General features: G+C 45.0%; 1 protein-coding gene across 1 annotated transcript; it reads right to left on the minus strand.

Annotated features, from left to right (window-relative positions):
* Positions 1–11,477: 11,477 nt before the first annotated feature.
* Positions 11,478–13,138, minus strand: LOC119355485 (probable aldo-keto reductase 3). The gene is made up of 5 exons (XM_037622293.1): positions 12,884–13,138; positions 12,579–12,770; positions 12,298–12,470; positions 12,092–12,194; positions 11,478–11,988 (listed from the first exon to the last, which is right to left on the minus strand). The coding sequence occupies exons 1-5, from the start codon at positions 13,106–13,108 to the stop codon at positions 11,647–11,649; spliced, it is 1,035 nt and encodes a 344-aa protein (XP_037478190.1). The 5' UTR covers positions 13,109–13,138; the 3' UTR covers positions 11,478–11,646.
* Positions 13,139–15,321: the final 2,183 nt, after the last annotated feature.

Genomic DNA, 15,321 nt, shown 5'->3' on the forward strand with positions numbered 1-15,321 from the left:
AACCTTAACTTAATTAAAATGAATCAACTGCGTGTGTAACCATGATGGTCTCTTCTCGGCGGAGTCCGGGAAGTGAACACGGTGTTGGAGTAATGTTTGCCGTAGGTTGTTTCTCTAGTTCTTCGTTCGTGCTTTGCCTTCTCTTCTCCTCTCTTTTGCGAACAGGTTAGCCACCATATATGCTAGTCGCTTGCTGCAGCTCCACATATTACCCTGCCTTTCCCATAAGCTTAAATAGTATTGATCGCGAGGGTGTAAGATTGCTGAGTCCCTGTGACTCACAGATTACTTCCAAACAAGATGCAGGGCCCGAAGATTCCGTTCCATATGATGCACTTGAGCTCAAGTGGGAGTTCGACGAAGACTCACGCCGTTACTATGTGTATTTCCCTGATGATCATTAGTGGTGCCTAGTTGGGGTGATCGGGACCATGTTGCATGTTGGGGTTGATCTTCTATTTTGGTACCATAGTCGGACCATGAGTGTATTGGATGATGTAATGCTTTATTCTTGTATTTGTGTGAAGTGGCGATTGTAAGCCAACTATGTATCCTTTTCCCCTTATTGTATTACATGGGTTGTTGTGAAGATTACCTCACTTGCGACATAGCTTTCAATGCGGTTATGCTTCTAAGTTGTGCTTCGACACGTGGGAGATATAGCCGCATCGAGGGCGTAACAAGTTGGTATCAGAGCCTTCCCTGGCCTTAGGAGCCCCACTGCTTGATCGAATTAGTGGACGAGTTGAGTCTAGAAAAAATGTTTTGAGTCATTTAGGATTTATATATCGGAGAGTTTAGGAATTCTTTTTACTCCCCAGTCCCCTCATCGCTCTGGTAAGGCATCCTGGCGTAGAGTTTGACTCTTCTCTTCTCAAATTTCACTAAAAAAAATTTAGGATCACGCGGGTATCTTGGAATCATTCCGATGGATTTGTGACGAGAACATTGTTCTTGGTGCCTCCTGTCATTTAGGGGTTGTGGCAGTGTCCCGGGGAGTTGAGCTCCGAGGTGTTGTCGTCATAATTTTATCGTTGCAGTTCTGGAATACCTGAGTTTAGTTTCGCCGACATCGAAAATCTCTTTTATGCAGTTGTTGGTGAGATAACCTCGACGCCACCCAGTACTGGGGCGGGAGTTCGGGAGTATTGCCATAACTCGTATAACGGATGCTTTTCGAAGGTTGAGGTAAAAGATTTCCGAAGGTTTCTTGGTTATGTGTTGAAGGATGGATACAGCTGGATGTAGGATTTGCTAGTTTTGGGTGAGATATTATGCTTCCCCTGTATCCCCAACACCTGATTGCATAACCGGGAAATTTCGGAGTTTATAAGTGGGAATTCAAGTAGCTCTTAGGATATCTTTTCGACAGATGTATGATACGAAATTGGGGTTCGACGTCTAGTGGTCTGCCTATCCACGGTTGGTTTTAAAGTGGTCTCATTGTGTCTTGAAGAGTCCTTGGCTATGCCGACTCGGGGACGCTTCGTATGTCATGTGCACTGCCTTGTACATGATGGTGCTATACGATCGAGCCCGTGTAGGCCCCACCACGAAAACTTCGGACGAAATCTCTATCATATGTTTGTTCCGGCTTATTCTGCAAGCCAATCCTTTGTTTTGTTTTGAGTTGTGGTATTCGAGTTGCTTCGAAGTCAAATGTTGATTCCATACCTTCCCCAAATGGTGTTCTCATATTCCTATGTGAATACTAATCCTTCTTGATTATCGAGATTGTCATGACAATCCTTTTTCAACCGGCGTGTTTCTCTTCAAGTGGATCCGATCATTTCAACTGCCGCAAGATCAGTTATCAGTTCTTCTCAACGGTGTTTGCTTCATTCGTTCCAAGTTGCCTTTATTTTCCCACCCTCCCATCCCTTTTTCTTCAAGGATTCAGATCTCTTATTCAACTATCCACCTTATTAATGGAAGTCTCTTCATTCTTTTCTTTCAATGTTCTTAGCCGGTGACGCTCATGAAGATTCTAATGGAGCTTCAAGCTCATCATTCTTCGTTCTTTTCCTTCTCCGGTGGTTTCAAGTCAAGCTTTGTTGATCATACCCTTCCTCATTTCAATGTTTTCTCATGCCGTTGCACCTCATAATCATCCACCTCTCTCTATTCATTTGTTCCGGAGTGCTGAAGATATTTCGAAGATTTGTGTTTTCACTTTGCATCCGTTCAAGCTATTTCGAGGTCCTATCTTATTCAAGCCATTTATTTCAACCAGTGCAATCTCTCCTTCAAATCGTTCTACAGTGTATCTTTTGAGTGGGCCCTAACCCACAGGTCTTTTCCCAGGATCTTACCTGACTCTTCTAATTTTTCCGGAGTTATTCTCAAATTCTTTTCTAAAGTTTGACGTAAGAATGATTTATCATCAGTCTTATGTATTTCTCCAAGATCTTTCAAATTCTTTTCATTGTTGGCTCAACCTTTTCCATTCTTCATTCCGGAGTGCCTCAACAATTCTTGGTGGTGTTCTCATCGTTATTCTCAACATCTGAAGACCGAAGAAGAGTTTCTCTCAAATCTTGCCCCATTCTCGGCCATCATCTCATAGTTGTTTTTGGATTGTGAGAATTTTTTCACCTATCCGGAGCAATTCAAGATTCTTTTCAGTTTGTTTCTCCGGAGCCAATCATCTCAGAATTTATTCATTTTTCTCAGCTTTCAGCTATGGTTCTCCAAATCTTACCGGTGCTTCGTTCAAGTGATCTCTAATCAGTTCGTGATCCCTTCATTCTCATGTATCTAGATTCTCTCGAGCATCTTCGTTCATTTGCAAATTCTTCCCGGTGATTCGTTATCTTTTATTCGTTCTTTTTCAATTCTTACGGTGGTTCGTTCAAGATTCTTGTTACCTTGTTATCATATCGATTCATTTGTTGTTTCAATCCTACCGGTGGATTTGTCGAAGACCTTTCCAAGTTTCCGCTATATCTCTCTTAATCCTTTCTATGAGAATAAATAGTGTGCCAAATCCATTGTGTGTCATCAATTTAATTGACGAAGGATAAGCATAATGTAACTCTTATTCTTGTTTCATCGAGTGAATTCAATTCCTTATTCCGGAGGTTCTTTCAATTCTTGGTTTCAATTGTTTCATCTTTCTTTTCCGGAGTTCCAAGGTTTTCCGTTTTATCTCGTCGCGAAGCTCCATCTAAATAATCGCAAGGCTTCACCTTGTGTTTTTTTTCAACTTCTCTTTCCTTTTTGTTTGATCATCCTTTTATTACCGGAGTTGTTCATGGAGGCTACATGAGGGTTCATCAAGGATTTAATTCCTTCGCGAAGTTTTCATCGAGATTCATTTCTAGGGAGCTCAAGCATTCTTCATCTTGCAATCCGGAGTGCAATTTCTTTCTACCGTATCTTTAGAGGTGGTATTATGCCATTCTTGATAATTTGAGTTCATGTTTCATGATTCACATGTTATTAAGAATGAGGTATTTTAAATCCATCAATCTCGTCATTGGAGTTACCTTGGGTTATATTTCACCTAAAGCTTTCCCTAAGGATTGTTGCTATCTATGGTGATTATAAATGATCCAATTTCTTCATTTATCCTTTCCGGTGCGATATACTTTCTCGTCAATTTGTTCATATCTATCCAATTCTTTTCCCGTGAGTGGCAGGTTGTCACCTCATAATTTGGGATATATTCCATAAGACCATATCAAACTTATTCTTTTCCTTGTTGGTTTTCCAACAATTCTGTTCTAGCATTTGCCGTAAGCGTGCTCTCTCAAGATCTTGTTTCAGTTCGTTCATTCCATTCCACTCTTTTTTCTGTTCCGGAGGCATTGTGTTGCTGCTCTCTTCAAACCTTCTTCTTGTTCTTGTCAGGATCCTGTTCTTTCCTTGGTTTATCCATTTAACCGGAGTGCTGTGTCAATTTTGCTCAAGTTCTCTCATTTCATCAAGTCTTCATCTTGTTTCAATCGGAGTACTTGCATGTACCTATTGTCCATCGTAACAATTTTCTTATGTCTTTCAACCTACAAGAGTCTAGTAAGGTTCCTTGTTCCTCTTCCCTAAGGGAGGTTTCAACTTTGTTCACCTTTGTTGTATTCTTTTCTCGAATTTGTTCAACCTCGCAAGGTTATTTGGTTTCACTCAATTGTCAAAGAAGCAATTTGGTTTACCTCTTCTCTTTCTCTTCCTTGTCCCTCCGGTGCCATCCCTAGGATCTCGGGTCGAGATCCTCTCGTAGTGGTGGAGTGTTGTGACGCCCCGAGACTGATGCGCCAGGTGTCTTCCAGTTATTCGTTGTTGTTGCCTTGTCTTTCACTTGCGTGTTGCATATTGCCATGGCATCATCCGCATTACATCTGCATGTTTTCGAAACTTGCATTCGTTCGGGTTCTCCGAGTTCTCTCCCTTGTCCGTTCTGAGCCCAACCACACTTGCACCCATTGATAGTTGCCGCTTCTTCCTCGTCTCTGTTGACCTTGCTCAAGACCGACCATTCGTTTGTTACCCGACCGTTTGACCCTCTCTACACAATACTCAAACCCCTCACGTGCATGTCCGAAACTTCTCCGAACCGGACCCGCTCCGTCATTACCGTCGGGTCCGGATCATCACCAAACATCTTTAAAATATCTTCGGTTTATTATTTGGGCTACCTAACCTATTTATCTCGGACCGTCCGATTTTGATCAGATGATCCAAAAACTCCCTCCTATTTACCTACTTGCTATATAAACAGCCTAACCTAGACCTAGTTGTCCAATCCCTCAAATCCTCCCCGCCGCCGTCGCCGCCCACTGTCTCCTCCAGCCTCGGGGTCTTGCCCGATCCATTCGAACCACCTGACCAACCTCCTTCCTCCTTTGGATTTCCTCCCGATTCAACCGGAGTCAACCAGCGCCAGCCACTTCTCGCCATCGATCCTTCCCACCAACCATAGAGCCAGCCCCGCTCCTCGTGCCCGAGGCCTCCCGAGCCGCTCCTCACCGACAACCAGCAGGACCGTCACCTCTGTTTTCCTTTCCATCCTCCTTTTTTCCCCTGTCTCTCTCTCGCTCGCTCACGCCATCTCTCTCCTTGTCTTTTCCCTACAGTTGCTTCCCGCACCATGGCTACAGCCCGAGTCCTCCTGCCTCGCTTGATCTGGACCAGGAGGGTCCCGGGCATCTCCACCGTCGCCGTCTCAGTGAGCGCTACCCTGGCTCCCTTTCTCTCCTTCCTCTGGTTCCCTCTCTCATCTGCTCTCTGTCCTCTTCAGGAAACTGCAGGAGGCAAGCAGCACGCCATGGCCTCCCCTGCTTGCCGACCACGTTGTTGTCGTCGTCTTCGCGCCCTTGCAGTCCCGGCCTTCCCCGCCGCCTCGTCTGCCTCCCCTGCATCACACCTCGTCGCCGGGAGCTCGCGCCGAGACCGCCGTCGTCCTCTGCTCGTGAACGAGCTCGACGCCGTCCTCTGCTTCGCCCGCACGATCCCGCTGCTGCCTGCTTCGCTCCATCGAGCAGTGCCACCATCGGAGTTCCTCGTCGCCGGGAACCGCTTCCCCGACCCTCGGACTGCCCAGATCTGCCGCGCCCGCTGGTCCCCTGCCTCTGCATCGCGCCTCTGCCCATTTTCTGCATCGCCATGAAACTGCTACTGCTTCTGTTCTTCGTTCTTCAGTAACAAGCAGCAGCAGCTCGCTCGGTAGAGCCGCTCGTTGACCGCGACCTCCAAGGCCCAGCGTCGCCCCCTCCCGGCCTCCCTCTCCACCGACCGGGCCTTGGCCCATGGTGAGCAGATCCCCAACGCCCCTCCTCTGTTCCTACTTGGGCTTGGCCTGATTCTGCTACTGCTGATGTCCTGCGCCCAGTAGTTTCGGCCCGTGATGTGTTTTTTCCTTGCATGCGAATTTAGACATTATCCAGAGACTGCGAGTTTTGCAGAAAAACCCTCTTTGTTCATGCATCAATAATTCACAAACCGTGCATCGGATTAAAATAATTTATATATGAAAAATGCTTAGAATTGTGTCTAGTTTCATAATATCCAACTTTTAACCATGTTTAAAATGTTTAAACTACTGTTTGCATTTATTTGCCTTATTGCCATGTTAAAATGATTTAATTCATAACTAAATAACCGTAGCTCGGTTTTAAATAATCTTTATATGTAAATGGGGTAGAAAAATGCCTAGTTTAACATGGTGTACTTGTTTTGCATGTTTATTAACTCTAAAATTATGTTTAGGGCAGAACAGTACCAAACCTAATATATGCATATGAGGAGTTTCCGGACTTGTTGTTTTGTTGTTCCGGCCTCATTTAAACTTGCCTAGATTAGATAGTTTCATAATGTTTCACCTCTTGCCATGCTAACAACATTTAATCTTGTTGGGTACATAAACGAGAGAGAACTAAATAAGTCACGTGGTGTTTCGTCAATATGCAAATCGTTGCATATTGAGCTCCACTTAATTCGTAGAATTGCTTGTGCACTTTGCCATGCCATGCTTCATTAAACCGGACATGCATCATACTCGATTGTGCATCATGCCATGTTGATGTGTTGGTTGTTTACTATGTTGTTTGCTCCTTTCCGGTGTTGTTTCTTTCGGTTGGTTCCGATAACATCGCGTTGTGAGGAACCGTTCGACTACGTCCGTTTGTCTTCTTCATGGACTCGTTCTTCTTCCTTGCGGGATTTCAGGCAAGATGACCATACCCTCGAAATCACTTCTATCTTTGCTTGCTAGTTGCTCGCTCTTTTGCTATGCCTATGCTGCGATACCTACCACTTGCTTATCATGCCTCCCATATTGTTAAGCCAAACCCCTAACCCACCTTGTCCTAGCAAACCATTGTTTGGCTAAGTTACCACTTTGCTCAGCCCCTCTTATAGCGTTGTTAGTTGTAGGTGAAGATTGAAGTTTGTTCCTTGTTGGAACATGGATATTTTGTTGGGATATCACAATATCTCTTATTTAATTAATGCATCTATATACTTGGTAAAGGGTGGAAGGCTCGGCCTTATGCCCGGTGTTTTGTTCCACTCTTGCCGCCCTAGTTTCCGTCATATCGGTGTTATGTTCCCGGATTTTGCGTTCCTTGCGCGGTTGGGTGATAATGGGAACCCCTTGATAGTTCGCCTTGATTAAAACTCCTCCAGCAATGCCCAACCTTGGTTTTACCATTTGCCACCTAGCCTCTTTTTCCCTTGGGTTTCCGGAGCCCAAGGGTCATCTTATTTAATCCCCCCCAGGCCAGTGCTCCTCTGAGTGTTGGTCCACCTCGTCAGCCGCCGGTGGCCACCAGGGGCAACTCTGGGCTGGCCTACCGGAAGTTTAGACAATCTTAGTGTGCCCTGAGAACGAGATATGTGCAGCTCCTATCGGGATTTGTCAACACATTCGGGCGGTGTTGCTGGATTTGTTTTAACTTGTCGAAGTTGTCTTGTAGAACCGGGATACCGAGTCTGATCGGAATATCTCGGGAGAAGGTATATCCTTCATTGACCGTGAGAGCTTGTCATGGGCTAAGTTGGGACTCCCCTGCAGGGACTTGAACTTTCGAAAGTCGTGCCTGCGGTTATGGGCAGATGGGAATTTGTTAATGTTCGGTTGTAGATAACTTGAACCTTAACTTAATTAAAATGAATCAACTGCGTGTGTAACCATGATGGTCTCTTCTTGGCAGAGTCCGGGAAGTGAACACGGTGTTGGAGTAATGTTTGCCGTAGGTTGTTTCTCTAGTTCTTCGTTCGTGCTTTGCCTTCTCTTCTCGCTCTCTTTTGCGAACAAGTTAGCCACCATATATGCTAGTCGCTTGCTGCAGCTCCACATATTACCCTGCCTTTCCCATAAGCTTAAATAGTCTTGATCGCGAGGGTGTAAGATTGCTGAGTCCCCGTGACTCACAGATTACTTCCAAACCAGATGCAGGGCCCGAAGATTCTGTTCCAAATGATGCGCTTGAGCTCAAGTGGGAGTTCGACGAAGACTCACGCCGTTACTATGTGTCTTTCCATGATGATCAGTAGTGGCGCCCAGTTGGGGCGATCGGGACCATGTCGCATGTTGGGGTTGATCTTTTATTTTGGTACCGTAGTCGGACCATGAGTGTATTGGATGATGTAATGCTTTATTCTTGTATTTATGTGAAGTGGCGATTGTAAGCCAACTATGTATCCTTTTCCCCTTATTGTATTACATGGGTTGTTGTGAAGATTACCTCACTTGCGACATAGCTTGCATTGCGGTTATGCCTCTAAGTCGTGCTTCGACACGTGGGAGATATAGCCGCATCGAGGGCGTTACAGAGGGGGCGCCTAGAACACACAACAACAATCGTTAGCCGTGTGTGGCGCCCCCCTCCACAGTTTACTCCCCCGGTCATAGTTTTGCAGTGCTTAGGCTAAGCCCTGCGAGAATCACTTCACCATCACCGTCACCACACCGGTGTGTTGATGGAACTCGTCTACTTCCTTGATACCTTGTTGGATCAATAAGGCGAGGGACGTCATCGTGCTGAACGTGTGCAGAACTCAGAGGTGTCGTACATTCGGTACTTGATCGGTCGAAGCTAGAAGAAGTTCGACTACATCAAATGTGTTGTCAAACGCTTCCGCTTTCGGTCTACGAGGGTACATGGACACACTCTCCCCCTGTCGTTGCTATGCATCTCCTAGATAGATCTTGCGTGAGCATAGGAATTTTTTTAAAATTGCATGCTATGTTTCCCAACAGTTTTATTATGACACGCACCATCATTGTCATATTGCTTTGCATGATCATGTAGTCGGCATAATATTTGTGGAAAGGTCACCATTCATATTTTTTTATACATGTCACTCTTGATCATTGCACATCCCGGTACACCACCGGAGGCATTCATGTAGAGTCATATTTTGTTCTAATATCGATTTGTAATTCTTGAGTTGTAAGTAAATAAAAGTGTGATGATCATCATTATTAGAGCATTGTCGAGGAACGGATGATGGAAGTTATGATTCCCTCACAAGTTGGGATGAGTCTCCGGACTTTATAAAAATAAGAGGCCAAAGAAGCCAAAAAAATAAAAGAGGCCAAAGAAGCCCACCAAAAAATGAGAGAAAAGAGAGAAGGGACAATGTTATTATCCTTTTTCCACACTTGTGCTTCAAAGTAGCACCATATTCTTATTTTGTCACTTTCATATACTAGTGGTAATTTTACATTATAGAATTTGGCTTGTATATTCTAATGATGGGCTTCCTCAAATTGCCCTAGGTCTTTGTGAGCAAGCAAGTTGGATGCATACCCACTTAGTTTCTTTTTGAGCTTTCATACACTTATGTCTCTAGTGCATCCGTTGCATGGTAATCCCTACTCACTCACATCGATATCTATTGATGGGCATCTCCATAGCCCGTTAATACGCCTAGTTGATGTGAGACTTTCTCCTTCTTTTTTGTCTTAACCACAACCACCATATTCTATTCCACCTATACTGTTATATCCATGGCTCACGCTCATGTATTGCGTGAAAGTTGAAAAGGTTTGAGAACGTAAAAAGTATGAAACAATTGCTTGGCTTGTCATCGGGGTTGTGCATGATAAAATACTTTGTGTGATGAAGATGAAGCATAGCCAGACTATATGATTTTGTAGGGGTAACTTTCTTTGGCCATGTTATTTTGAGAAGACATGATTGCTTTATTAGTATGCTTGAAGTATTATTGTTTTTATGTCAATATTAAACTTTTATTCTGAATCTTATGGATCTGAATATTCATGCCACAATAAAGAAAATTACATGGATAAATATGTTAGGTAGCATTCCACATCAAAAATTCTGTTTTTATCATTTACCTACACGAGGACGAGTAGGGATTAAGCTTGGGGATGCTTGACACGTCTCCAACGTATCTATAATTTTTTATTGTTTCATGATATTATATTATCTGTTTTAGATGTTTAATATGCATTAATATGCTATTTAATATTATTTTTGGACTAACCTATTAACCTAGAGCCCAGTGCCAGTTTCTGTTTTTTCATTGTTTCTGAGTTTTACAGAAATGGAATATCAAACGGAGTCCAAACGCAATAAAACTTTCGGATGATTTTTCTTGGATCAGAAGACATCCACAAAGCTTGGAGAGGGGGCCAGAAGAGTCCAGAGGGACCCACAAGCTCTCAGGCCGCGCCCTAGGGGGGGCCGCCTGATCCCTACCTTGTGGGCCCTTCGGGAGTCACCCAACCCTAATTCTTGCGCTATAAATTCTCAAATATTCCCAAACCAATAGAAGGGTCCACCAAAATACTTTTAGTTGCCGCAAGCCTCTATTCCCGTGAGATCCCATCTTGGGGCCTTTTTTGGCACCCTGCCGAAGGGGGATTCGATCATGGAGGGCATCTACATCAACTCTGTCGCCCTTCCGTTGAAGCGTGAGTAGTTTACCACAGACCTACGGGTCCATAGCTAGTAGTTAGATGGCTTCTTCTCTCTCTCTATGATCTTCAATACCATGTTCTCCTCGATGTTCTTGGAGTTCTATCCGATGTAATATTTTTTTGCGGTGTGTTTATCAAGATCCGATGAATTGTGGATTTATGATCAGATTACCTATGAATATTATTTGAGTCTTTTCTGAACTCTTTTATGCATGATTAAATATCTTTGTATTTCTCTTCGAATTGTCGGTTTGGTTTGGCCAACTAGATTGGTTCTTCTTGCAATGGGAGAGGTGCCTAGTTTTGGGTTCAACCTTGCGGTGTCCTCACCCAGTGACAAAGTCAGGGGTAGCGAGGCACGTATTGTATTGTTGCCATCAAGGGTAAAAAAAATTGGGTTTTCATCATACTGCTTGAGTTTATCCCTCTACATCATGTCATCTTACTTAAGGCGTTACTCCGTTCTTATAAACTTAATACTCTATATGCATGCTGGATAGCGGTCGATGTGTGAAATAATAGTAGTAGATGCAGGCAGGAGTCGGTCTACTTGACACGGACATGATGCCTATATTCATAATCATTGCCTTGGATATCGTCATAACTTTGCGCTTTTCAATCAATTGCTCGACAGTAATTTGTTTACCCATCGTATGTTTTTTTTTGAAGAGAGAAGCCTCTAGTGAAACATATGCCCCCCGGGTCTATTTTCCATCATATATTTTCAGATCTATAAACCAAGAAACCCAAAAATATCTTGCTGCAATTTATTTAGATTTATTTTAGTTTGCCTTTTTTATTTATCTTTTATACCTATCTCTATTAGATCTCACTCTTGGTCGAGACAGTGAAGGGATTGACAACCCCTTTTTCGCGTTGAGTGCAAGTGTTTGTTAGTTTGTGCAGGTGCATAGATTGAAGACTTGCTTGTGCCTCTTACTCGATTGATACCTTACTTCTTAACTGAAGGAAATACTTATCTCTATTTTGATGCATCACTCTTTCCACTTCAAAGAAAAATCAACGCAAGTTTAAGAAGTAGCAAACACCCAGGTGATATACATCCTGTCCAATTATACAAAGACATTTTTTAGTACCGTGAACGTAATCATGGGGAGGAATTGCACTACATTAGCAAACAATTGGTAGTTCCATGATTTCATCCATGCACGGAGTGCTCATGGAATTATTTGATTTGCAACTATTTCAAACTAGTGATACAAAGCATCAACATAGTGATTGATTTCGATGATACCCAATTAAGTGGCTTTCCAGGATGACAGGGGAGGAGTCCCGGAGTCCTTCCAGGTGTTGAGGAACGTGATGTGGTAGCGATCACCTTGGACCGCATCCATGGCGGCATAGGACTCGAGCTCAACCATCTCCTCAGCCATGAGCTCCACAGAAAGCGCTCTCACGTTCTGCTTGAGATTCTCAACTTTCGTTGTGCCAGGTATAGGACACACATCGCTTCCCTGATGGTGAACCCAAGCCAACGCGAGCTGGGACGACGTGCAACCCTTCCTCGCAGCCATCTTGCTCACGCGCTCGAATATCGCCGCGTTCTTCTCCATGTTCTCGGGTTGAAATCTTGGGAGATTCTTAAAACACAATGGGATGCATTTGTTAGAAAAAGGAGAAAAGAGAAAGAAAAAAAGCCAGCTAACCGTATGAAGAAGGAAGTGTCATGGGTGGTTCATTTACCTTGCGGAAATCGTTCTCTGGTAATGTGTCCAACAGTTTTGGTCCAGTGGATAGAAAACCTCTGCCTAGTGGACTGTACGCAACAATTCCAATGCCAACTTCTCTGAAACAGTAAATAATTTGTAAGTTCTTTTTGAGGACGTTTCATAAAGTACTATGAAGCTGATTTTGAAAAGAAAAGGTAGGTTTATGGTCGTTGCAAAAACCTGCAAGTTGGTATTATATCTTCTTCAACATCTCTTGACCACAAAGACCACTCCAGCTGAACGGCAGTGATCGGATGAACTGCATGTGCCCTTCTGATTGTCGACGCCGAGGCTTCCGACAACCCGACGTATTTCACCTTTCCTTCTTGGACTAGTTTCTTGATCTCACCCATCTACATGCATACGGAAGTCAAGAAGGTAGACTGGTCGATACCTGCAAGCCCTCAATCTGTCTAAATGAAACGAACCTGAACAAGTGCTACTACGTAGTAGGGACTGACCGTGATCTCGACGGGAACATTCTTGTCAATGCGGTGCTGGTAGTAGAGGTCGATGCATTCGAAGCCGAGCCGAGCGAGGCTGCCCTCGCACGCCGCCCGCACGTACGCCGGGTCGCCGCGGACCTCCCGGGCCGGCGTGATGCCGAATTTCATGGCCAACTGGACCTTCTCCCTCGCCCCTCCCTGCAGCGCCTGCTTTATCACACGGAGAACCCTTGCCGGTCAGACATCCGCGTGCGAATGATATGGCAACTACTAGAAGGGAGCCAAGGAACACGTCGGGTGGCTGTAGTATGGTAACCTACCTTCCCGAGCAAGAGCTCGTTGGTGTGGGGGCCGTAGATGTCGGAGGTGTCCAGGAAGGTGACGCCGGCGGCGACGGCGTTGCGGAGGAGCGCGATCATGTCCTGGTCGGGCTTGCGCTCGCCGTAGGCCGCGGACATGCCCATGCAGCCGAGGCCCTGCGCCGAGACCTCCAGCCCCTGCGAGCCCAGCTTCATGCGCGGCACAACCACCGGAGCAGCAGCCATGTCGTTCGTGCTGTGATGAACTGATGATTGGTGGATGAGTAAGTAGGTCTGGAACTTGCAGTGCAATGCTGCGGTGCAATTTATAGTGCGGTGGAGGGCGTCATGGAGTAGGTCACCAGGCTGCTGGTTTGAATGAGCTGCCGAATTAGCGCAGAGCGTCACCCCGTACGTTAAATTGAAATGGACATTGATCTTTTTCACTCTTCTAAGGTCCTCTTCTAGATTCCTCGTACTACATGACAGTGAGTGAGTGGCGGGGCGGTTCGAGTGGGACGCCACGGTGGCTGACTGGCTGGTCCAACGGATGGGCACGCCACGGGGGAAAGGAACGTGTGGGTCCAGGAGGCAGATGCCACGGCGATGGGCGACGGGTCACCGCCCGTCTCCGCCACATGAAAAATTCGATGATGGACACCGAAGTGCGAAGTGACTGCCCACGCCCCGTCGGTCGATTTCAGCGTCGCCGTTGGCCGGGGGTTCGTGAGCTCACGCACGCAACTCATCGGAGAATCGGACGGGCCTGGCATCCGAATCGTGTGTGTCACAGCCATGCATGTGTCCTGTCTACGATTCCTGGCTTGGCTGGCTGGCTGGCTTGTGGATAGGTTTGTCTCGGACACACGATACGACGGCGACGCCTGCCTGCTATCCGCTCCGGCGTGTCGAGTGAGTGACGAGGCGATCCAAGGAGATTGTCCATACACTGAGTCATTCGTGTGTGGCACATTCTCAGAAAAGCCTCCCTCCATCCCATAATATAAGAGCGTTCAAGCGAGTAATTATTAGGGCGTGTGAGGCAAGCTATGTCATTTAGGATATTGTTGTTGCCTCTTCTGATAGGAAATCATAATAGTTTGTTAGAAATAGTTAGCATCATTGTTAGGCTAAATAGGCGGTTAATATTATCTTTAACATAACTGTCTACCGGCAGTTGCTTTGTGAAGCCTTGTCCATATGATATATACGTCTGTTAGAACAAACGCCTCCTTATAAACCGACTTTGTAAGCGCCTTTCTGGCCAAACGCCATATACCCAACCACAACGTACGTCAAATTTTGAACTAGAGCATAGCATCACTGTGTATATTTTGGGGCATACCCATTATTTTATCAGTTTGGATTATAGCTATTACGAGCAATGAAATTAACATCATTGACTTCTACATCGGTGATATGGCATTTACGCTACCTCTTCTTTACCTTTCATGACGGAGATGAGTTCATCAAGCTTAGCTGTCAACTCCGTGTTGTTTTCTTCAACTGTATTGACTTTTTTGGTGGTAGTTCTTTCAACATGTCATTGGGCATGGTTCCCTTGCATATCATCAAGTAGCTTCTTGACATCATCTATGGGCTTACCCATGATAGTTCATTGGTGCAGCGATTAGCAAAGTCACACAATATGAAAGTCATGTCTAAGCCAGAAAGAAAACCAAAACCCCGAAGTGATCAAATCCAAAATAAAAAAACTACAATAATAATCATCTCTGCACTAACCATCTCATGACACCACAAGAACAATGAGGTTATTCAACATCACCTCGGTCACCTATTCCGACCACCAAAGACTAGAGTCTAGATTTCTACTCGGAAGAACCAGACTGGGCATATCCAAGCAATGCCTTTAATAAAATAATGACACAAAAACATCACCATTGTCATGTACAACCAACTCGGATCATACCTACGTTTTTCACCCCGAAGCTCAAAACTGGGTACTCGAGAAATACCACCATCAAAGCCAATCATGGGTTGTCGCCATCACTTTTCCACAATCCTAGAAGCTGGGCTGGAAAATCAATCGGCGCCACTGCATAACCATACCTTGTGCATCAAGTCGTCATCCATAAATTGCATTTCACAGCCGAAGGCAAGCACCGGATCTTGAGAGATTAACCTCGCGAAGACCTTTTGGCAGTCATCACAATCCACAGTGAGGTCGCCGCCGTAGGCCGAAGTATCCAAAGGACTCTAGAGGCTTCCAGAAGACTTGCATCAGGGTGCACGAAGCATGTGTTTGTTAGGCAGATAGATTTACTATGTTGTAATCTTCTGTTTATTTCTATTCCTTGCGTGTGTAACAATTGAAGTAACAACCAGTGTATGTAGAAGGTGCAACAATTGATGTAATTCGGCCCCTGTAAGGAGGTGCGACGCGTACCGCAATCTTCACATGAGGTTGGGAATTCTAAATGGTTTTCCGGACGAAAATG

Source organism: Triticum dicoccoides, chromosome 2A (genome assembly GCF_002162155.2).
Source record: "Triticum dicoccoides isolate Atlit2015 ecotype Zavitan chromosome 2A, WEW_v2.0, whole genome shotgun sequence".
In the NCBI taxonomy this organism is placed as follows: Eukaryota; Viridiplantae; Streptophyta; class Magnoliopsida; order Poales; family Poaceae; genus Triticum; species Triticum dicoccoides.

Bases quoted from the DNA above. Each gene is read 5' to 3' on its own strand.
- LOC119355485 (XM_037622293.1), bottom strand. From the start codon at position 13,108: ATGGCTGCTGCTCCGGTGGTTGTGCCGCGCATGAAGCTGGGCTCGCAG. The intron at 12,771-12,883 runs GTAGGTTACCAT...GTGATAAAGCAG, and splicing joins ACGAGCTCTTGCTCGGGAAG to GCGCTGCAGGGAGGGGCGAG. The intron at 12,471-12,578 runs GTCAGTCCCTAC...GTATGCATGTAG, and splicing joins ATGTTCCCGTCGAGATCACG to ATGGGTGAGATCAAGAAACT.